The sequence below is a fragment of the Podarcis melisellensis genome, assembly GCF_964234715.1.
Source record: "Podarcis melisellensis genome assembly, chromosome: 8".
NCBI classification, from domain to species: Eukaryota; Metazoa; Chordata; class Lepidosauria; order Squamata; family Lacertidae; genus Podarcis; species Podarcis melisellensis.
In genome coordinates, this window is record NC_138540.1 from 54,515,858 (window position 1) to 54,538,907 (window position 23,050).

Below are 23,050 nucleotides of genomic sequence, written 5' to 3' on the forward strand. Positions count from 1 at the left end.
TGATTCAGTTCTTATTTAAAAGTCAATATATCAAATTCTCACTTTCCAAAACAACGTGGGAACCAAGACACAACAATCGATTGAAATTTGCACTTATCAAAATTTTTCAATACGCTGTTTACACAATGTTTTGTGTAATGTTTACACAATGTTTACACAAATGCATATATTAGGGAGTAGCGTGCATAAAATGAATATATTAAGGAAAGTAATAGAATAGATTACTTGCAGAAACAAAATTGCATACAAAAATGCTTTTATTCGGGGAAATTTGCACAAAAATGCTGATGAATTTTCATGAGGTTTTTTTTTTTTAATGAGCAAATGTGTAGAATGGAATTTAAGTTGGGGAAAATGGAAAACTGAGATATCTGAAATTGCCAGATCCTTCATCCCTATCTACTCCATGGAGGAGTATTCAAACATCCCGGCCTTTCTGCTGCTCCAACCTGGAGCTGGCACAGCAAAAAGAGTAAGAGAAATCTCTTTCCACAAGTGTCAGCAATCAGCATAATATATTTAGTTCAAATTCATGCAATCCTAACTGAATCTCCTAAAGTAGGTAAAAAAAAAAAAAGGATAAAACATATAATCACATGCATAAAACATCCTGTTTTATAAGACTATTGTGGCTACTGCTTCAGTAGAGGGTCCCTGCGCTCTTTTATGTTTCAAGTAACACAACTTTGGGATGTAGGAATCAGCGTCTGCATGAAAGCTTTTCCCATTAAAACAAATCCCCCACACTGTATATCTTCATGTTTCTTTGCTCCCCTGAGGGCCCAGCTCTGCAGGTTGCAGAGCTTCTCTCTCTTCCCAACATGAAGAGACTTGAAGGTACTCAGCACCTGGAAGGATCAGCCCAGTACTCAAATCACTACTCAAACACAACTTCTTTTCTTCAGTCCTGTTGCTGTTTTATTAGAGAACTTCTTTTCGTAACAACAACAAACGTCTTCTAAAGGGGTTCATTTCTCTTTCTCGTTCTCTGGATTGTTTGAGGAGCATTAAGAGATTTTCAGCCTCGGTTGGGACTCAAACTGCTCCTGTAACTGGGCTTCAGAAAGAATTTGCTGTATTGACAGTTACAGCAAACCCTTCTGAATTTTGATGGATGGGCAGCTCTGCCCACCTGTCAAAGTTAGCATGTGTGGGGGGTGGAAATAAGAAGCCAGGTCCCAGTTCCCAGCTCCTGCTGCAAAGTGATGGTGACAGATGTACATTTTTGAGGCCATCACCCAGAAAGCCCCCTCACAACACTCTTCCCCCCAAATTTGAAAACATCAGAAACACCTGGAGGTCCTCTTCTACTGATCTTAATTCCTGGGCTGGTCTATAAGGAAGGAGATGCTCTTTCATATATTTGGAGCCCAGATTTTTTAAGGGCTTTCAATATCCATGTGAGCACTTTGAATTAGGACTGGAAGCTAATAGGCAGCCAGTGCAGTTTCTTCAGTCCAGATGTCATATGCATTCTTGCATCCATCCCTGTCAAAATCTTGGCTACTGCATTCGGCAACAACAGCTGCTTCCAAACAGTTTCCAAGGGAAGCCCCACATAGAGGGCACCGCAGTAGTCTAAGATACAGGACAAAGCTCCACATTTTGGAAATCCCCCCCAGGTGTCAATTCTGCCTTTGAAATCCTGGTGATGGACGTATGGCAGCTATAACATGGGATACAGGGGTAAAGTCATCTTTGTCCAAGAGGGTCTAGAATTAGTCTAGAAGCATCTGGGACCTGGAAATAGGAACTCCTAAAAATGCATTATATTAGGGAAATGTCTTGCCAAAAATGTGTTTATTAGGCAAATTTGCATTAAAATGGTTTTTCGGAAGTTAGGCACACTAAAATGCTGGTGAATTTTTGTCAGCGGACTGTTTGTTTCTTAACTTGCAAACCGCTGCATAGATGTGGCAAACTGAACAGAAGATTGGAAAAATGAGAAACTGAGAGTAACCAAAATTGACAGATCCGGCCATCTGTAGTCATCACGTGCTTTTGATTTAACCAGGGTGTTAGGTGGGTGTGCAACCCAGATGTGCTAAGAGGCTTTCGCCAAATCTCTTCCGGCTTTATAAGACAAAAGTGACACCTTGAACTGTGCTCTGAGGCTTGTAAGGGGGCAATAAACTGTTTGCAACCATTAAAAATAAAGGACCCTGATGGGCAGGAAGTGGAATCTAAATTTATTTGCTACTTTAAAGGCAACATTTGATATTCCCTGAGACTACATAGATTAAACTAAAGATTTATGTTAATGCCAAGGATTAAAAGAATTTTAATAGTGTGCATAAAGATGTAAATGTGCTGTGTTTCATTTTCTTGCAGATGAATGTGCCATAAGGGAGCTGTAGATGGAAGAGAATGTATTCATATTCTGCAAATTGTAACATCTGGCTTAATTTTGCACTCATGTGTTCATTAAATATTAGTTGCCTTCCATTCGTGCATCCTTGAAATCACACTTTAATATGGAAAGATTTCCCTTCACCCTCTGTACTCCCAGAAGGCAACTGAAAACAGCTCCATAAAGCAAATTTTTACTAACCATATTTTTGCAAAATCCTATTTCTCTGTCTTCTCAAGAAAGAGTATCACAAAACCATCTATACTTTCCCCTTCTCATTCTGTATCTGTGTGATGCAAACAAACACCTACACTCTTGTTGGAACCTCCCCCCCCCCAACCCCATGTGCGAAAGCCCTGCCATTGGATGTAGAAATATACCAAAGGGGGAAATAATAGATAAAATTATAATGGGATGGAGACAATTAAGGGGTGTATATATAACCAATTGCAAGCAGGGGTGGAATTATTTGAAAATGTCTGAATCAAGCTTATCCACAGATATTTTTTCTAATTTTTGTCTCGCTCCTTCATCTCAATGAAAAGCGAACAAGTTCTTTTACTGGTTCCATTAAAGATATGAACAATGATCACTGGTTAAAAAACTGAGCCTGGATAGCTCATTTGGTTAGGCTGCGGTGCTGATAATACCAAGGTAGCAGGTTTGATCCCCATATGGGACAGCTGCATATTCCTGCATTGCAGAGGGTTGGACTAGATGATCCTCAGGGTCCCTTCCAACTCTACAATTCTATGATTCTATATGCATTATTATACATATAATAAGATATGTATATACACATTTCCTATAGCAACCAGCACATAAACATACTACTATATAAATATACTTATGTATGGATACTTATCAAATTATGCTGCAGATAATATAGCACCACGTGGAATGTGACTCTTCCATATGTATATAATTTTCTGTATAATTTTGCATATAATTAGCCAGAGTTTTTTTATATATATGAAAAATGCACGCCACAACCCAACAATGCACTAGTGGCTTGGATATAGGTGAGTGCTTGATGCAAGAGGTGGTTTGGGGGACAAATCTTGATCGGATCAGAACCTCTAAATTCTGTGTGTAAACCCATTTAAATTTGATTCGTCTTCCTTCCCTAATTGTTAGCTATGTTCTATTGTTCTTTCTTTTTTTATGCTGCGATTGTTCCATAGCTCTGCCTAGCATGTGCCATCAAGCTTTGCAGACTGAAGAATAAGTTGGAGGTGACATCTTTTTCTTTATATTTATTAATTCCAAAATCATTTTTTAAAAACCCAACAACATGGATAGGTGTATTACTGCAAGGTTGATGATTCTTGAAAAACATAAGGGCACGCTGTGCTTCCAGAGTGTAGCAACGATTGTCCTGAATGTGGGAGTAAATTTAGGGTGGTTCTACATTAGAAACCTGTCTTAGTGTTATAACAGGTTAACTTCCCTGACTTCTGCCACAAAGAATCCTGGGAATTGTAGTCTGGGGTCCCTGCTGTCAACAGTCCCTATTTCCCACCCTCTCTGAACACATTTCCCAGGTTCCCCTGTGTGACCAGTGTAGGTACCTGTGGTGTAGATATGTCCTTAGCTTATTTGCCAATGGGTACAGTTTATTTGGAACTTATTTTACACAGACTTGCATATGAGGAACCACAACAGTAGCTCCCAGTGCCTCTGCCACTGTCAATACAGATCTTCAAAAGGCTTTGAGTAGTTAAACATCAGATAATCCATGTAATAGAAATCGTAGCTACGTTGCCTTTGAGAAGGGGAGAGCTGTTTGAAATATTGCTGTGTAATTTGGGTGGTTGTTCTCTCTTCATCAGAATGCCTGTCTTTAAACCTAGGAAAAGTCAAATTTTGTGGCGCATTTATTAAATGCAAAAAGAAGTTAGCATCTTCCTCCATGGTTTCAAATTTACCAATAAAATCATAGTCTATCAAGCACGGACTGCAGAGCCTGTTGACATGGTCCCAGTGAATATCCATGCCCACAGGCCGGTGGACATCAAGAAGATATTGAATGAACTCTTTAAAGGTTACCCCAGAACCTGTCCTCAGTGCCTCCTTCGTGGCATTGACGCGGTACCTTGAAATGATGGGTCTGCCAAAAACTGGGTGGTAGTAATTGTTGGGATGCTCAAACTTGTCTCGAAACGCCGAGACCAATTTTTCAAAAGGTTCACGGACAAAGAGCATCTTCGTGTAGGTGTTCAGCCTGTGGTTGATCCCTTTGCGATCAAACCCATCCAACCTTTTCAGATAATTCCCATAATGCACCGTGTTGTGTTGTATGACCTTGGTCGAGGAGGCCAGTCCATTAAGGACCATGAGTACCCTTTTCCAGTTGGAGCAACCGGCCTTGGGAACTTCGCAGTATAAAATTCGGTACTTATCTTCAACGAAGATCCTGGAAACGTGATAAGGTGTGATGATCCTTTTGTTGTTGCTCTTGTATTTCGAGCAAGTCTCTCTCATGATCTGCTTTCGCTCTCTTTGGGTCTTGTAGAGGCTTTTCCACTTGACGTCGTTCCTGTCCTCTGATTTCAAAATGGGCAGGTTGTGGAAGGAGCTGTTCACGGCTATCAGAATGGGGCTCTTTTTGATCACAAACCTCCTTCTCCGTTTGTGAGTCCGGGCAGAATTAGCTCCTGCGCTTTTTTGGGAATGGTCTTTAATCACCACCAGGATGTTCTGCTTTCTGCTTGCGCCTTCTTCCAGGGCAGCTCCATTGGGCACGGGGTGTAGCGAAGCCTTCTGGTCCGCGATTGGGAATTTGTCAGCAGCATACAGAGGCATTTTCCCGTCCTGATTGTTGCTGGATGTGCAGTCCTAATGGAAGAAAAGGCCCAAGAAATTACTAAATGAGAGAGCATTCATCACCACGGACAGCTTGCAGTGTTTAATGGCTCATGCTATTTGTACCGTTTTAGCTCAGCTTAACTATGGAAGGAAATGCATTGTCTTGCACGCAGCTTTGGCACTGCAGTAATTATTTTTCACCTTTCTGCTTTTGAATGTATTCTTCTTAACTTGAGCATCATTTCTAGGGGCAAACCAGAAAGACCCAGCTAGGAAACAGCTTTGGTTTTTTTTAAATTTTTTTGTTTCTTACTATGTTAGATTCTCCTCCTGGTTTTATACTATAAACTGCCCTGTGATCTTCAGATGAAGGCAGTATAGAAATTCAATAAGTAAGTAAGTGTATGTGTGACCGCAAAAGGTTTTCCTCTAGAGGTTACCACCTGCTCACAATTGTATCCCAAGGTATGCTTTGACACTGATTCAGTGCTGAAGTGGAAATACCATACTTTTCCATGTATATGATGCCCCCATGTATAAGGGGACTAAATTTAAAGAAAATGAGGGGAGATGGCCCAAAGTTGTTGTTGAGCTTTTTTTTTAGGGGGAATTGCACACGTGTCATCACCCCAGCAGGGCCATTGTTGGGGGTTGGCAAAGTGGGCAGTCGCTCCCCCCATGCCACTGTGGGTGGGAAGCTCCCTAGGTGTGGGCCTCCCACAGCTTTCTCCCTATAGCACTATCCGTGTATAGGACGACCCCAGTTTTTTGACATGATTTTTGCGTTAAAAACCCTTGTCTAATACACGGAAAAATACTAGCAGTGTAGAACCACTTTGTATTGGGGCTGAATGATGAGGCGAATGGGGTAATTTCATTCCTATCTATGTCAAACAGCAATGTCAATGAAGCACTCTGAGTCAGATGAGCACCCCGCCCCCAAGCCTCCAACTCTGTTTTTCTATACTTTCTACTGTTTTGTACACTAGATTTCTATGTTTTTCTGTGTCTCTGTGTTTCTCTTCTCTCGGTCCATGGGCTTTGTGAGAAGTGAGGCTGTCTAAATGCTCCTGGTGGACCATCAAGGAGCTCTTGATAATTTGTAAATTTTTACTTTGTTCCAGCTGAGTAGCCGCAGATTTTTTAAATACAAAAAATCAACTGAAAAGCTTCCTTTAACTTGTAGATAAAAAACAACAACGCCCACTGTTCTGCTTGCAAAAAAAAAAAAACCCAAGCTCATTCCTTCAGAGCACTTCAGCACCCCACAGGCAGCATTCAGGACAGCCTCACCTTGAAGATGCAGGCTGAAGGACATCCCCTCCCAAACACAAGCAAGTACTAGGAAAGCTAAGCTGGATGATATGGTGCTCCTCCTATTTATTTCTAATTATAAGGTGAATTTGAGGTTTCCTGCTTGGATGAAGCACCTTCAGCAAGACTAGAGAAACCTCACCATGATTTGGTGGCTCTTACCCAGGCATAGGCAAAGTCGGCCCTCCAGATGTTTTGGGACTACAACTCCCACCATCCCTAGCTAACAGGGACAATGGGAGTTGTAGTCTCAAAACATCTGGAGGGCTGAGTTTGCCTATGCCTGCTCTTACCAGATGTGCCTGCTGCCATTCATTCTGTTCAGTAAGGAGGGCTGCACTCAACTCAGTGGAAAGTGACTTTGTGCATGGAGAATATACCTCTCGTGTAACAAAATGGGAAGCCTTTGCATATGCAGAGCTCCAGACCATGACTCAGATATTCAAAGTTGCCCAGATACCTCCACTGTGGGACGAGGGTGAAAGCGGGACCACTAGGCTGAGCTATTGCCTTCGGAAATCCTAGACATGCCTACTAAGACCAGCCGAATTCTATTGGGCTTACTCTCCTCAGCAATTTTAGAAGGAAGATTGAATAGCATTGCATATGAGAACCGTGCTTGTTCGTGGGCACAGTGAAGAGTTAGAAACTGCTACTAATCATCGAGTTGGAAGGGATCCCAAAGGACATCTAGTGCAACCCCCTGCAATGGAGGAACAACAATTAAATAATCCAAGACAAATGGCCTACAATTTTAACAGTTGGTTGAGCAGGGGAGTGTAAATGGATGGAGGACCTCTGCCCTCCTGCCCACCTTGCCAACAAGACCCAGCAGGGCTCTGAAAACAGGCTCAGCTCCCCTTGGTGGTTCTCCTTCCTTTTTAGGGTTGCAATTGCAGTGTGGTTTTCTTGTATTTTTGAAAGATTCTTTCCCCTTCAGTTGTATGGACTCAGTTGTTTTATGGAACTTGAAGGTCTGTGGGTATTTAATAAACGTGGACAACACAGCAGTAATGGGGCTATGTGTGTGTACAGCAGCTGTCAGGTCGATGGCAGTCATAGTCAAAACATCTGGAGGTTGGCAAGGGTTGGGGCATAGGATTGCAGGCTTACATGTGCAGTCTGGTCCCTCTCCTGTGCCTTGTTTCATTCGATTTTTCTTGAATCGCTCACTCTGCCAGGGCTCCCATGCATTTCCAGTTTATTGCTCTAGAAAGATGTGAGCCATCTGTGCAAACGGGCTTTTAACCAAATTGACACCTACTGACACCATAAGCTGGTCATTATGCAGAGTTCAGGAGCATTCAGGTTTGCAATATATCATGACTCTACTTATAAACCCACCGCTAGCATGTCATGATCAGCAGATATCTGCGACTGAATTTCTCCCTGTGCCGATAAAATCTGCGCAACGCTCCCATAAATGTCAAAGGGGTTTTTACAGGACAGCTCATGCCGTTGCAAATAACTAAGAGCCACTAGATGGAGCAATTTCACCAAGGTTTTTCATGCTGGCACTTCTAAGCGACTTAAAAGTGGATTTTTATTAGTTCAGTTTGATACATAATGTGGATATGCAAAATGTTCCCAGGCAAAGTGCGTCAGATTTATCCATCCTAACAAGCTACCAACAAAGCTGCATTGCACTGGCCTAACAAATCGAGAGAATTTAATAAGAACATCTGTATTCTGGGGAATTGTGACGCCTCCTGCCTTCTTCAATCTCTCTTCCTCCAATCATTCAGTCGTCTCTAAGGCCATCGTGCACATCTCCAAACACCCTGTAATTCAGATACGATTCATATTATGCAGCTTCCCTAAAAAGATTTCAAAAGAGGCAACTTACTTTTTTGGGTTGCTGTGATCCCATGTTATATCTCAGACCTAAACAAAGAAAGAAAAGTATTATTACAAGCAGGAACCTGCAACAAAATGCGGCAGTGTTTTCTCGTGCCTAATCGATGCGTCTGGTCAGGATTCCAGTTTACCATTCCCTTAGAGCAGGAGTATCCCTCTCTTCCTCCTGCAGCCCCACTTTTGATTTTATTTTTCAGCTGACAGTCAACATTCTGTGGTTTCCGAGCATGCTCAGTCCTGTATTAGGCTACCCCCCCTTTTTAAGTAGAATATATTTTTTTAAAAATATATTTTATAAAAATATATATATTTGCACTTCCACAAACAGTGTGGGTGCCCTGATCACACTGGTACCTTCCTCTTGTTTCTCAGTCGCCTCATTTTGCCTTCGATGAGAGTTCGCAATTAGAGGACATGATACACTCTGGAAGTGCCCACCCCATAACAGACCTATAGGGTGGGTAACTGACAGGTGAAAAAGGAAACCGGAGGTCCCAGCAATAACTAGCACATCTAATTACAAAGAGACCCTAAGAAATGCACAACTTCTTTTTGCTGTGTCAATGTGTCAATGAGGTGTATCATTCCCCCCCTTCAAATTAAATTAAATTTTGAATTGTTGTTATTATTACTTTACAAATTTCCTATTTATTTATTTATTCATACATACATACATACATACATACATACATACATACATACCCCGCCCATCTGGGCTGCTCCACTCTGGGCTGCTTCCAACAAAAGATTAAAAATATATTTAAAAAATCAGTCATTAAAAACTTCCCTAAATAGGCTGTGTGGAAAGCATAACACGGCACTGAATCGAAACTCATTCACAATTAAGTCTATTATCTGTTCATATATCTATTTTTACAGATTGCTCCCTCATATAAAAGATCAAGGCAGTGTGTAAGAAAGTACGCAAGGGCAATGAAATAATAAAATATCATAAAAACAAAGCCACTTCCGAGCTTGGGAGGAGGTGGGGTTGCGGGCCCACCCCCTCCCACACCCACGGGGGCTGGCCTTTAGCCCCCGTGAGAATGAGGGAATCCCCGGGCATACCTGCGACCCTGCCCACAGCTGGTGGATAACCCACAGCTGGTGGATAACCCTTCCCGGTCTCCATGCTGGGTAGTCGATAGGAGCCAATGCCTAAGGCCAATACCTTCTAATTCCTGTAATCAATAAAGTTGTGGTCTTTTACGCCCATTAACCTTAAATAATGTGTCCGGTGTTTTCATTTCACATGGGGGGAGGAGACTTGCTACGCAATGCAAATTAATCAAAAGACAACTGGTTCATCCTGAAAAGCATAAAAGAGGTTTCTAAGACACATCTAAAAATGAGCTTCAAGCATTCCTGCTGAATCTCTGCTGGAAGAGTATTCCACAGCATGGGATCGGTGACCACTTGTTTAGTGGCCATTTCAGCCCTGCAGAGTCCCTTCCGGACAGTCACTGCCACGCCCCCTCACAGCCACAGCCCCTTTTAAGAGTATGCAATAATAATGATAACTAGGGATGCACTGAAACAATCAGTGCAGATCTCCATGTACTGCCTTTCAGCTAGATCTACCATTTTCTTTGCAACTACTTGGGGAAAGGTGCTCCAATATTTTCCTTCGGAGTGACTTAAGTTGTGTTTTCCTTGAAGTTGCATTGTAAGTAATACAACTTGTGTGCACTATTCTTGAAATGGAAGCCTCATTCTGTTTCCAGTCTTCCAAAATGCTTAGCTTTTTTTTTTAGTTCTTATCCAAATGCAGTTTTGGTTTTAAACACAGTGTAAGCTAGTTTCTGTGGGAGAATATTGTATTTAATTATGGCGTATCAGAGTTTTTAGGGTTGGGATAGCTGGGATAGCAGGCTTGTTGGTTTTTGAATGTATGATGTAGATTTTTTCAATTTCGTTGTTCTGTATGGGACAATGACAAAAAAGATTATCGTATCGTATACAGAACTATTCCTCAGCGCCTTCTCCAGAGTGACCCTAGGAGCCAATCCTCAGTGGCCAACTCATCTCCTTTCACTCTGATTGGCTCCAATCAGTACAAAGGGTGAAAGACTTCTCAGTGGATTCTGCAGATCCAGACCCCTCCACCTTCCCCCCCCCCATTGCATCCATATTGCTGCCAGCCAGTGGCGGAGCTTCATGCTCCAGCATCGGGGGGGGGGGGGAGAGCAGGCGGGGCGGGGCTGGTGTGCGTCCTGGGCACGCTGCCTGCCCAGTGTGCCCAGTGTGGGTGGGGGTGCAGCCACAATGGCACCCCACCGGGATTGCACTGCTGGGTGGGGGCGGTGCGCTCCCCCTGCAGCCCTCTTCTTCCGCCAGTGCTACCAGTCCCTCCACTACTTTTAGCTGTGGGAGGAAAGCTCTTATTAGCACGAAAGGGAACCATTTTTTTGGGGGGGGGATGACTAAAGGCACTGGGGGAGCCTCTTTCCTGCCCTGCATGGCATGCTGCACCAACTCCCAAGGCTTCCAAATGCAAGAAAGCCCCTTGTTTTGCAAGCATATTTCTCACCCAGCCTCTTGTCATTTTGCAGCTCTTTGCAAACAGCATTTCCATCCTACCTGCACCTAATTATCCCAGAGTCTGGATCATCATCCAGGGCCATTCAAAGACGCAAACTCCCCTGTATATAAATGGGATAATATTGTGCCAACAAATGTCTATCACGCAGTGGCAGCATCACACAAGGCAACACTCCTCTACTTCTTCGGCTTCGCTGGCTGCTAGTCTATTACAATGCAGGCACGGAGCGTGCTAACAAAGCCAAGATCCCTTATTTGCTGCTCTGAAGTGAATGCAGGAAGAGATAGAGAGAGATGGAGAGAATGTGTGACTTAAATTGCTTGAGGATTATGCAATCTGGCTGGCTTCTTTATGCATCTCTCTGGTAAGGATACGGCCACTTGTCACTGTCAGTGCTGCCTGAGCAAGCTTCAGTTTAATTAATGGGGCTTTGCAATCTCTAGACTTTTGACAAGGAGAACCGCGGGTCAACGCGCTGTTGCACAACAGCATGATAGCCTATTGATGGAAGAGCTAGGCTGCAGCTCAGTCCTATCCAACGTTTTTTAATTGGAGGCACTTTTCTTTGGTCTTGCTGCTGTGGGTGTGAAACCCGACCAGTGGCAGATCACACCCTCCAAAGCCACATGAATCTGGATGACCCTAGGGTGTGGCTACAAATCGGGAGCTGCACCCAGTGTTGCATTACATGAGATAGATACTTTCTGATCTTATTTCCACTTCTTGCACCCCTCCACAACCACAGAGTCTGGAATGAAGCATCGCGACACATATGCGGCTCCCACGCAAAGCAGCCGGTCTGCCTTGTGCGCTGGGTGTCAGGTGATGCCGCCATGCTGAGAGGCCCCCTGGGAGGGAGGGACAAATCTGTCAATCTTTGTTTCTCTTGGTTTCTAATTTTTCGACTCTTTAAGTTCAGTCTGCCACGTTTCTGCATGAGTTTGTGTGTGTGTGTGTGGAAAGTCCTCACAAAAACCCAGCAGCATTTTAGTGTGCATAAGTTTCTGGGAGTCAGAAACTCTGGCTATCTACTGAAAATTACCCACAGATATACTACTACTACTACTACTACTACTACTACTACTACTACTACTACTAATTTATTATTTATACCCCATCCATCTGGCTGGGTTTCTCCAGCCACTCTAGGTGGCTTCTAACAGAATATTAAAAACATGATAAAACATCCAAAGAATCCCATTAATTTGTCCCTTACAGAGTACTGTTCCCTGAATCATTAGCAAACTACAGTTCCCATCATTATTATTTTTTTTGGGGGGGGGAGTGATGTGCTCTAAATGTGCTTTAAATGTAGGCTGTGTATGCGGCCACCCTCACAAAAGAAAGGCTTAACAGAATTAGAGTAAAACAAGGTGACATCAATAGAAGTTAACTTAAACTCAAATAGATTGCATTTCCCCCTGAGTTCTGAATTTCTCTAGCATATCACAGCATGCCCCTTCGAAAAAAGAAAGGCTGGCTTCTTTTAACAAACAGTCCCGCAGCAGGAAGGAAACTGTACTTTGTTGCCTAAAGGGGAAAAAAAAGCATTGTGGTTTTGTTTTCTGTTTTTTTAAAATAACAATACCCTGAAGCTTTAAAACATTGGAGGCCAGCATGATGCCACTGCCCCATGCCAGGTTTGAGGAATGTTTGAAGACTGTGGAAAGGTGAGAATGGTTTGGATAAAGTTGTAGTTATCACGTGAGGTAAGGAATGGAGCAGGGGTGTGGCATATCAGGCTTCCTGTGCACTGGTTGGAGGAGGGAGCAGAGAACCCACAACAGAGGCAGCTTTTGGGAAGTGCTTCCAGTTCTGCTGTACGCTGTACAGTTCTGCTGTACACCGGCCCCCTTGGCCAATAAAGCGAGATGAGCGCCGTAGCCCCAGAGTCGATCACGACTGGACCTAATGGTCAGGGGTCCCTTTACTCTTTACCTTTACCAGTTCTGCTGCACTGGGAGCCAACACCAGAGGGGGCTGCAGAGCTCTGCAACAATAACTTAGTGAATTGAGTAAAAAGGAAGGTGAGAGGTGGTGGTGGGACCGAATTTTGTCCACACACAGGTTACTTCAAAGACCAAAGTTTGCCACTGTTCCCAGAATCCCCCTGTGCCAGTGATGATCCTGACCAGCTGCTTCTGAATGCAGGTTGCTGGAAGACACAGGAGGGAAGAGGGCTCTTGTGCATGAATCCTGCTTGCAGGTTTCTCACAAGCATCTGGTTGGCCACCCAGAGAACAGGATGCTGGACTAGATGGGCCATTGGCCTGATCCAGCAGGCTCTTCTATGCTCTTATCAGTTCCTACTGGAGAGCCAGTTGTGTGTCACTGCCTGGTATATCTTCCCCGGTTCTGCTCGTCTTTGGTCTGAGGGAACAGTCATGCCAGAACCTTGTCCTTTCCATGCCACCAGGTACTGACTCGACAGCCTTTGGACCTGAACATGCTGGAAAGCAGGTTTGATTAATGACCAACTCTGACTTGGTTTGTGTTTGACCTGTCAGTTTAGTCCTTGGCAAGCAAGCCCTCCACTCTACTGATAAGAGAAACAGCCGTCACGACCACCAGCATGCTGCCCACTTTTGATGCATCAGAGGAAATTAATGGACTGAAGCAAGGAAGGCTAATAGATCCAGAAGGGCCCTGCACAGAGCTTTCATCAGAGGAAAGGGGAAAAAGTGCTTTCTGCATCTCCTCCACCCTTCAGTGTCATTTCAAGTGGTCAGTGACAATTCCATGGAGAGGCTGTTTCACAATGTGTCTTTAAAATAATGATAGAAATGCCTCAGGAGAAACCGATGGAAGCCAGCTTCCACTGAACACAAGAACACCAGAAGAGCCTTCTGGATCAGGCCAGTGGTCCATCTAGTCCAGATGCCATAAAGTGAAGCCTGCAAACAGAACTGGAGGACAAGGACACTCTCCCCTCCTGTGGCTTCCGAAAAGTGGTTCAGATGCATTACTGCTTCCAGCCATGGCCCATCAATTTCAAGGGGTCTACTCTGAGTAAGTATTCTCTTTCCAGCAGCCACCAACTTCCTACGGCTTGGTGGGTGTCGCAAAACAGGTCTATAGTTTGGGTCCTTTGCATGTCGCCCCCTAAGACATTTATGGTCACTGAGCCTGTGCATACATTACATTAACAGTGCAAGATGATCACAGATGAGGAGGCCTTTTATTTCCCTGTGCAGAAGCAGCAGCAGTGTTGAGGAAGTCCTGAAACACGTCTGCTGGCCCCAAAGAACTTCTTGTCCAGCAGATGTAATCTGCGGCTGTTTTCCTTTCAGAGCAAGTTATTAATGTTTGCTGTTTACTCAAGGCTTTTACAGCTTCCTTTTTTTGGTAATTCTCACAGAGGCTTTCCTTTTTATTGCATTCTTCCTGTGAGAAACGCTGGGGAGGATCTTTTTTCTTTCTTTAATAGAGTTTACTTAACATTTGAATTGGAATCTAGGAGCATTTTCTGCTGATGAAAAGTGGAGAGGGCAGGAATAATAATATTTAGGCTATAGTCCAAAGCATCCTTCTTGGGACCAAGCTCAATTGAGTGGATGGGACTAACCTCCCAGGAAATATTTTGTTAAGTTGCAACAGTGAGCACAGTGCAATAAGTCAAACCTTTTCAAACCCAAGATCTGGTTTCTTTTTTCTGAAACAGGGTACTCATTTCTTCTTCTTTACTTATTCAGAAGTAACACTGAACCACAATTACTGTATTTTTCCATCTATAAGATGTCCCCATGTATAAGACACCCCCTATTTTTGAGGACTCAGATTTAAGGAAATGGGGGAGATGTATCTGCGTATAAGACACCCCCTAATTTTTGACATTATTTTTTAGGGGAAAAAACCTATGTCTTATACATGGGAAAATATGGTAAGTGCTTTGTGAATTAGCCTTCAGTTTATTCACCTCCAGCTTCCATTTCATGATTTGATGTCCTTCCAATTTTGTGACAAACCACCATCTGCTACTGCAGCCAAACTGTGCAAGTTATCATTTCTACAAACCATAGTTTACCCACAAAGCAAGATTAGGTGTTGTCTGCAGGCTTGGTTTGCAGACAGATTATGACTTGTGTAAAGCTTAGTTTTGTGGTTTGGTTGTAATAAGAAAATATAGTTTACTGCTGAACCAGAAGTGATGGAGGAAATGGGAGCATTTGCGGGCATGATGGAGGCAAAGAGCTGGTGGGAGGGTACCAGTCCTGCTGGTCAGATCCACTGACAAGGGGTATGCTACAAAGGGCTTTCAACAGCGCCAGCAAAGGCCATCAAATCTGACTTAAGTGTTAGGCTCAGTGGCAAGAAGTGGCACATACGACCACAGGGGCAATGGAGAAGTAAGATCCTGCCAGCCCAGCCTCCTGGATGGAGGTCCTTCCCAAGGAAGGACTCTTTCATCCAGGGATAGCTAAACTAGGACCATCCAACTTTTGCTTAACTACAATTCACATCAGCCCCATTAACCTGTTTAAAACTGGTTACTGACTTTTCTTCTCAAGGGTATCCCAGATTGCTCTCACTGAGAAGATATACTTCTGTTGTAGACTGACCAACAGTGTCTCTTTGGATCATCTTAAGATCATCTTGGTGTGTGCTGAGGGAAGCAGTGGTCCCAAGTTGCTTAGGGCCTTAGATTTCAACAGCAAAGCTCTGAAGAAGGCTCCATATCTGACAGGCAACCAGTGCAGTTCTTTCAACAGTAAAGTAATGTGTGAGAAACTGGGCACCCCCTGGGCTTCTAACGGTTGCATATGAACTAGCTGCAGCTTCTAAACCAGGTGCAAGAAATAGCCCCTCATATAGTGCATTGCAACCATCTAAATGTAAGGTTACGAATGCATGGTCCACTGTGGTAAGACTAACTGGTTGCAGCTGGTGAACAAACTAAAGCTGGAAATGGGTGCTCCACTGATGTTGTTCTTAGCATTTCTTGGAGGGGAAATCAGTTAAATTTCCCTTGCACTTAATTACACCCAATCATGCCATTAGGCATTCGACTCCGATTAGTAATCAGCATTATAATACTATTAACATAATTTATTTAATATTGTGTTTAAATGTTGTAACCCACCCTGGGACCCTAGGGTGAAGGGCGAGTAATTAATAATAATAGCAACAACAATCTTATTCATGGTGTGATCCTTGATTGGCTGGGCTCACCAATGTGATTAACAGGGGACAGGGGAAAGAAAAGTTTCAGTCCCATCAAAATTGCTATTTTCTGCCTGAAAACAGAGCGTATTTCATACATGACACAAGTTAAAGATGGACTACTCAAAACATGGGCAAGCTTAATTAAAAGACTTTGACAAGCTTCCTGGCAGATACCACAGCTTATTTGTTTTTCTTGCTTACATTTTTAGGCATCCTAATGAGAGAGTGACATTTCCTAGACTTAATTGATATTTACTAAGAATTCTGCAATGAGAGCTGAAAAGCCAGTCTGAGGTTCTTCTGTCCCCCAGTCCCACCATGGCCCTATCTCTGGGAATATCACTAATTAGCATCATTAGCGTTCAAGCTCTGTCAGCACTTACCGTACTTGGGGTTTGTACTTAACACATTTCAGTTATTCTCCACTGTCACATTTGATATTTGCAGAAAGACAGCCTTCTGAGAAAGCATGACTCTAACAAGGCACCAGCCTTCCTTCGGGTTATTACTATTTTTATTACCCAACCGTCGGTCTTAACTGGAACCTGTGCAGAGCCTAGACTGGCTTGTGGAGGCACAGCTTGGAAGGGTGGGGAAGCAAATCCTCCCCTTTGGTCCTTCTTGGTACAGGCAGGCATAATGGGCGGAGTCATGAGCCTGGCTTCTTGCCAGGAAAGGAGCTGCACAGAGAAGCGAGTGTAAAAGCTACGTCTGCCACCACCTTTTGGTTCTGGGCATCCAATACCCCCTACTTTCTGTGGTCCAGCAGATACTCCTCAGCACGGCCTTCTGAGACCAGTTCTCCAAGAAGGATCGGAGCCACCATAACACTATGCTTCCCAGTCCTAAACCAGACAAAAGGATACAAGAAAAAGATCCAAAGGGTTGATGCTGTCAAAGTTGTTGAGAGCCCCAGGAGAACCAACACCTCCACCTGTATCCATTCCCCAGCAAAACGCATCCACCAAACAGACCAAGGCTCTTTCTGTTTTAGACCTGGATCTGCAGCAAGATTGGAAAGATTTAGTTATGTCTTTATGTTACTTACTAGGGGAGCTCTGCCCCACTGCTTACTGGCCCATTGGCAGTGTCCTGTCCTCATGGAGAGTGCTGAAAACCTCTCACGGGCCCCAGATGCTTGTGGTCTATACTAGGAGTCAGCTTGAAGGCAATGTGCTTTAGGCTTTCCAGCAGGGTTTGGAGATATAGGGAGCAATGATGGCATAAAGTCCTCCCTTTGCCCACCGGTGTACAAGCACACCGTCCCAGGCACCATTTGGGGGAAAGGGTGCCATCACGGCCTCTCCCCCCGGATGCACAGCGCATGCTGCACAATCCAGGACATGTGTCATGCCCCTGCAGGTGATGCGCCATGCCCCCGCACCACTTGCCACGCCCCCGCGGGCGACACGCCATGCGCCTGCACCACTCACCATTCCCCCCTGGATGATATGCCACGCCCCCGGGACTCAGGCCAGCCACGCCCACGCCTGTTCTCTGCTCCAGGGGCTGCAGTATGTTACTCCACCACTGCCTTTGCCCTCCAGCAAGACTTCCTGGCTGCTGCAGGCTTTCCTTCTGTCTGCTGGTTCCTTGTAGTAGCAGACAAGCAGACAAGGAAGGGCTAATACTCTGTTCCTCCACCCCCTCTACAAACCACTCTCTCCTGAAGCTGCTCTGCACCAGTACTTTGGTTTATAGAAATGTGAGGTGGTTTTTTTTGCACATCTAGTGTAGCATCGCCTACTCTGACTGGCAGCACCTGCTCTCCGGTCCCTAAGCCTTTTGCAGGTGTTTGCTTGCATAGCTGAGTTGGCTGGTATTCTGCCACGGAGAAAGCGAGATGAGCTGGGTGGTGCGAGCCTCCCCTGAACGCCAAAGCTAGCTGGAATGCAAACTAGTCAGATGTCATTATTTTCCCAAACATCTGCTGGGGCCAAGAGGCACATCACCAGGCAGGCCTCCATCACCAAGGTGGCAGCTCCGAGGCCTCTTCTGGGAGGCATCCTCATCCTCCTGGCTGCCTTCCCCCTGCATTGGTGCCTCTGCTCTGCAAATGTCAGTCCCAAGCTCTGGACTGACAAGTACCAAGCAGGTACTTGCCTCCAAGGCCCATTGCCATCCAGTTCACCTGCTGCAAGCAATCCATTTCAGGGCGATGCAACTGCCCATCAAAGTAGAGCCCAGACAGATGCAGAGATAAAGAAGGAGGCTGGGCCAGAGCTGTGAGATGAAGAGAGGCAGAATCCAGCCCTAGCTTCCTCAGCCAAGTGTGAAACATGCATCCTTTTTTGCCATTGCAAAGGAGAATACTGGGGGGAATTCAAAGCTATCAGCCTTTGGTGTGTGATAGATTTTCCCCATTAAGACTCCTTCGGCTATGTAATCACAAGAATATTTTACATGCCTGGGCCCATCTGTTTGTGAATAAGTCCAGCTGAAAGCACCTGCCCTTTGCTTAAGCACCCGTGGGACTGTCACTCGCTAGGAAGAGAGAAATGGACCAGCTTTCCCCAACTTGGTGCCCTCCAGCGGTTTTGGACTATGACTCCTCATCAGCACCAGCCAGCACAGCATTTTCTCTAGAGCAACTGAATTTATACACCATGGTTTAGACCAGGGGTCAGCAAACTTTTTCAGCAGGGGGCCGGTCCACTGTCCCTCAGACCTTGTGGGGGGCCAGACTATATTTTAGAAAAAAAAATGAACGAATTCCTATGCCCCACAAATAATCCAGAGATGCATTTTAAATAAAAGGACACATTCTACTCATGTAAAAACATGCTGATTCCCGGACTGTCCGCGGGGCAGATTTAGAAGGCGATTGGGCTGGATACGGCCCCCGGGCCTTAATTTGCCTACCCATAGTTTAGACAGTCACTCTCGGATTCTCCTTCTTTGAGGAAGGAGCTGTGAATTTGGAAGTCCTGGCCAGTTCAAAGGTTCCCTCTCTGACATGAAAACACTATGAATTCTCTACCTCTCACATAGGCAATATGGGAAAATGATAGGACCCATTTTAGAGAGAAAGAAAACTGTGTCCCTCTCTCCACTACTTATCACCAAGCAATTATTGATGGAAAAAATCTTGTCCATTCCTGCTCTGAGATACTCTATAAATGGCAAGCACACAGACTCCCCCCAGTTACAACTTCACATCTGATTAAATAGGTTGTTGCGGATGAAAGCCTATGCCCATTTCACAGCCAAAAGTCTGTAAAATTTAGTCTCCGGGTGCTTGTGAAGGCTCTCCGCCCCTCCACATTATAGAAAAGTAACATGGCTTTCTCATTTTATTATGTTGGTCACTGTATGGTAATTATGGTAATGGCTGTTTGTGCTGCTCCTACCTGCAGAAGCTCTGTTCTTGCATGCTACTCCCGAACGCCATTTGCATTGCTACACTATATTACCAGTCAGACATTCTTCCTAGGCAGAGATATTTCTTTAAAAGATGAAGCACTCCATTAGTCGAGTGTGTATTTTACACAAGGCAATTCAATATTGCTACTTTTTAAGAATACCTCCTCGTGGTATGCGATGGAATATTGATTAAACCTTAAGGCTGATTGTGGCAACGTGGTGCTCATGAGGCAACCACTTTTCAGTACCTACCTAATAATGTATGATTGCAAACCTGGAGCCCAGCACTGAGGAAGAGAGACGTTGGTGTATCACAGCTCTGCTGCCCAGGTGTCTGTGGCAGGATATGGCAAGCATTTTTTGTTTTGTTTTAAAATACAAGTTTCCAAACCTCATTATAACCTTGTTTGAAATATGAATTTGCTCAGCTTGTGATGCCCTGGTGTAGTATGAATCAAGCAGTATTTTCTTTCAGAACACTCATCTACTGCCTGGAATTTAAAACAACATCCTGCGCACACGTACAGAGTGTTTTTAAATGCAACTCTACTTTTTGAGCAAGTCCTGGACACCGACTGCTGCTCAGTCAGAGCTCAGACTCTCTGAAGACTTACAAAATCTTCCGGAGGGAGGAGTTGTGTCTGAGCTATTTCTGAGAGACAATTAGTGCCTGGGATTTATTTAAAAATAGATGGTACAGGTCAGCCAGGATGACTTAGAATGCAGGGTGGGGCTCTCTCCCCTTCAAGTATTCTCCAGCGATCTACCTCCCTTTCAAGGGTTCTCCAGGGATGCCTCACTCCTCCTAATGGTAAGGCCAGCCATGGCTGGAGAGTGAAGTTTGGTGGCTTGGAGGGCAAATTGGGTACTGTATTCTTCTAAGGCTCAGATTTTAATCCAAGTCGGAGAAGAATATGGGACTTGTAAAGCTCTCATTCTCCTTTTAGGTACGCATCACAAGCCCCCTAAGCTTGCAGCTCAGAGAAGTCAATCAACACCTATCTGCATCAGCTTTTCAACAATATCACTTTGCATCTCTGTCAAGCTTTGCAGGAGGGAATCCGTCATGCAGAATGCTTGACATCAGCAAGGCAGTGCTGGCTGTAGTTGATGGGAGCTGATGGTTGGCAGAGACTGTGCTAAGGTTTCTGGGTTTAATATTGTCAAATAGAGATTTGCTGAGTCTGTTCTCTCTTTGCCAGGAACAAGATGCCTGTATCTTGTGTACCTAAGGAGCTGTGTCTGGTTATCAGTCTAAGATGTGTTTTCAGTAGCCACCCAATCCTTGGTGACTGTATTCTGTTCCAACTGTTTTCAATTTTCAGTTGTTGTAACCCAACATGAGACCTGCTGGGAATAAATTTAATAATATGAATATGAATAATAATAATAGGAAAAAACCTGGATATCCTCCTTCTATCAACCCTCAGCTTTTCCTTGATTAGGGTTACTTGCAATGTTGAGTACAAGCCAATAATCTCTTGCAGGGTGTGCTCACCATTTTCACTGGTTTGCAACGGTTGACTTAGCAGCCAGCTCAGAATTGATTGCTTCCAGGGACAGTGTGAATGTTCCGGTTTTAAGAAATAAGTAGAACTCTATCTTTGGCCCAAGTTGCAGAGTAAAATGGGTTGCTACCCTACTTTATGCTTTCTGATATACAGTAAAGGATACACACAGGTTAATTTTGATGTTGTTAGAGGGATCAGAATTAGACAGCGAGTCGAATTGTGATAGACTAACCTTCATGTTCTGTTCCCAACACATTTAATCTATAATGTTCCTTTACTTACAGTGCATCAATTAGGTTTATTGATAAATATTTTCTCTTGCATTTGCCAGTCAATACAGTCCACATCTTTGCGATGTACTTCCCCCCATCATTCTTTTTCTCTTTGACCCAACACAAGTTGTGGTCTTGTTACCTTGTGGTCAATATCACATTGAAAACAAATGCACCATGTTGCCTTGGCTTCAGCTGCTCTGGAATGCCTAACATACAGCGACAAGGAGAACACAAGAACATAAGATGACCCTGCTGGATCTGGCCACTGGCCCATCTAGTCTGGCATCCAGTCTGGCCAACCGGATGCCTACAAGGAAGCTTAAGACAGCATTGCTGCCTCTGACCTTGGAGGCTGAGCATAGTCATCATGGCTAGTAGCCACTGATAGCTACCATTCCTTCATGAATTTGTCCAGTTTTCTTTTAATGCCCCCCAAGTTGGTGGAGGCATGGGTTGGTCTTTCTGGAAGCAAATAAACCATATCAAAGCGAGAAAGGCAGAGCCTCAGGTAGCAGGACCCACAGGATCCACAAAGATGTCAATCTTTCTTCTCCTCTTGTTCCTGATGTAGATCTTCATGCACCCCTTCTCCCCTGTTGGGGAGGGGGGACACCATTTTGTGGTTCACCTCAGGTGCCAAAATGTCTACAGAAAGGGGTGAGTGAGGACTGTACAGGATTGGATCTGAGCATGATGCTTGAGCAAGCAATGACAATAGGAATAGGTGGTGCAGGACTAGTCCCACCCCACAGAAGAAAGCATCTAAGTCCAAGCTGACTACACTTACAAGCTTCCCCATGACCAGGAACCAGCTTTGCTATCTGATTCTAAGCATGTTCAGCGGAATGCTTTTAATGGGGCACTTCAGAGCATCTTCTGCAAGGGAGGAAGTAGGGAGCCGAGAGGATCATGCTGGTGCATGTGGGGATAAATGCGATGTTTCGGCACCTACTGAAGAAGGTTGCTTAAGCAGGATTTCCCTGAAGTGTGACCCAGGTACTTACTGAATATCAATTGTACAACTGTTGATGTGAAAGATAAAAGACAGGACAGATAAAAGAAAGTCATTCTTCACTTAGGGCATAATTAAACTAGGGAACTCGCTCCCACAGGAGGCAGTGATGGACACCAGTATGGATGGCTTTAAAGAGGATTGGGTAGAATCATGGAATATAAGGAGATCAACAGGTACTAGCATCAACAACTATGCTCTGCTTCTATAGTAAGGCAGCAATGCTTCTGAATACAGTGGGGCCTCGCAAGACAAAATTAATTCGTTCCGCAAGTCTTTTCGTCTTGCGAGTTTTTCGTCTTGCGAAGCACGGTTTCCCATAGGAATGCATTAAAAATCAATTAATGCGTTCCTATGGAAACCGCCTTCAGACCAGGTCCGGGGACAGTCTGTCCCCCGACCTCTTCTGAAGGCCGGCGGGGGGCGAAAGTCTTTGCTTCCCCCGCCTGCCTTCCCGGGAGAGCGGAGAAGCAGCGCTGCCTTCCCGCTCTCCCGGGAAGGCAGGCAGGGGGGAGCAAAGACTTTTGCCCCCCCGCCAGCCTTCAGAAGAGGTCCAGGACCTCTTCCGAAGGCGGTCGGGGGGCAAAAGTCTTTGTCCCCCCTGCCTGCCTAACCGGGGGCTTTTAAATCGCCCCGGGACTGTCCGGGACCTCTTCTGAAGGCCGGCGGGGGGCGAAAGTCTTTGCTCCCCCCCGCCTGCCTAACCGGGGGCTTTTAAATCGCTCCGGGACTGTCCGGGACCTCTTCTGAAGGCCGGCGGGGGGCGAAAGTCTTTGCTCCCCCCCGCCTGCCTTCAAAAGCCTTCCGGGGGCTTTTAAATCACCCTGGGACAGTCCCGGGGCGATTTAAAAGCCC

At 44.7% G+C, this 23,050-nt stretch overlaps 1 protein-coding gene across 1 annotated transcript in view; it reads right to left on the minus strand.

Annotated features, from left to right (window-relative positions):
* Positions 1-270: 270 nt before the first annotated feature.
* The window catches only part of CHST8 (carbohydrate sulfotransferase 8), a 243,811-nt gene continuing 221,031 nt past the window's right edge, over positions 271-23,050 (minus strand). Inside the window, exons 3-4 of the mRNA XM_081922792.1 lie at positions 8,319-8,356; positions 271-5,188 (exon numbers count right to left, since the gene is read on the minus strand). Coding sequence (XP_081778918.1) covers positions 4,040-5,188; positions 8,319-8,356 — 1,187 coding nt within the window. The 3' untranslated portion in view covers positions 271-4,039. The remainder of the gene's footprint in view (positions 5,189-8,318; positions 8,357-23,050) is intronic.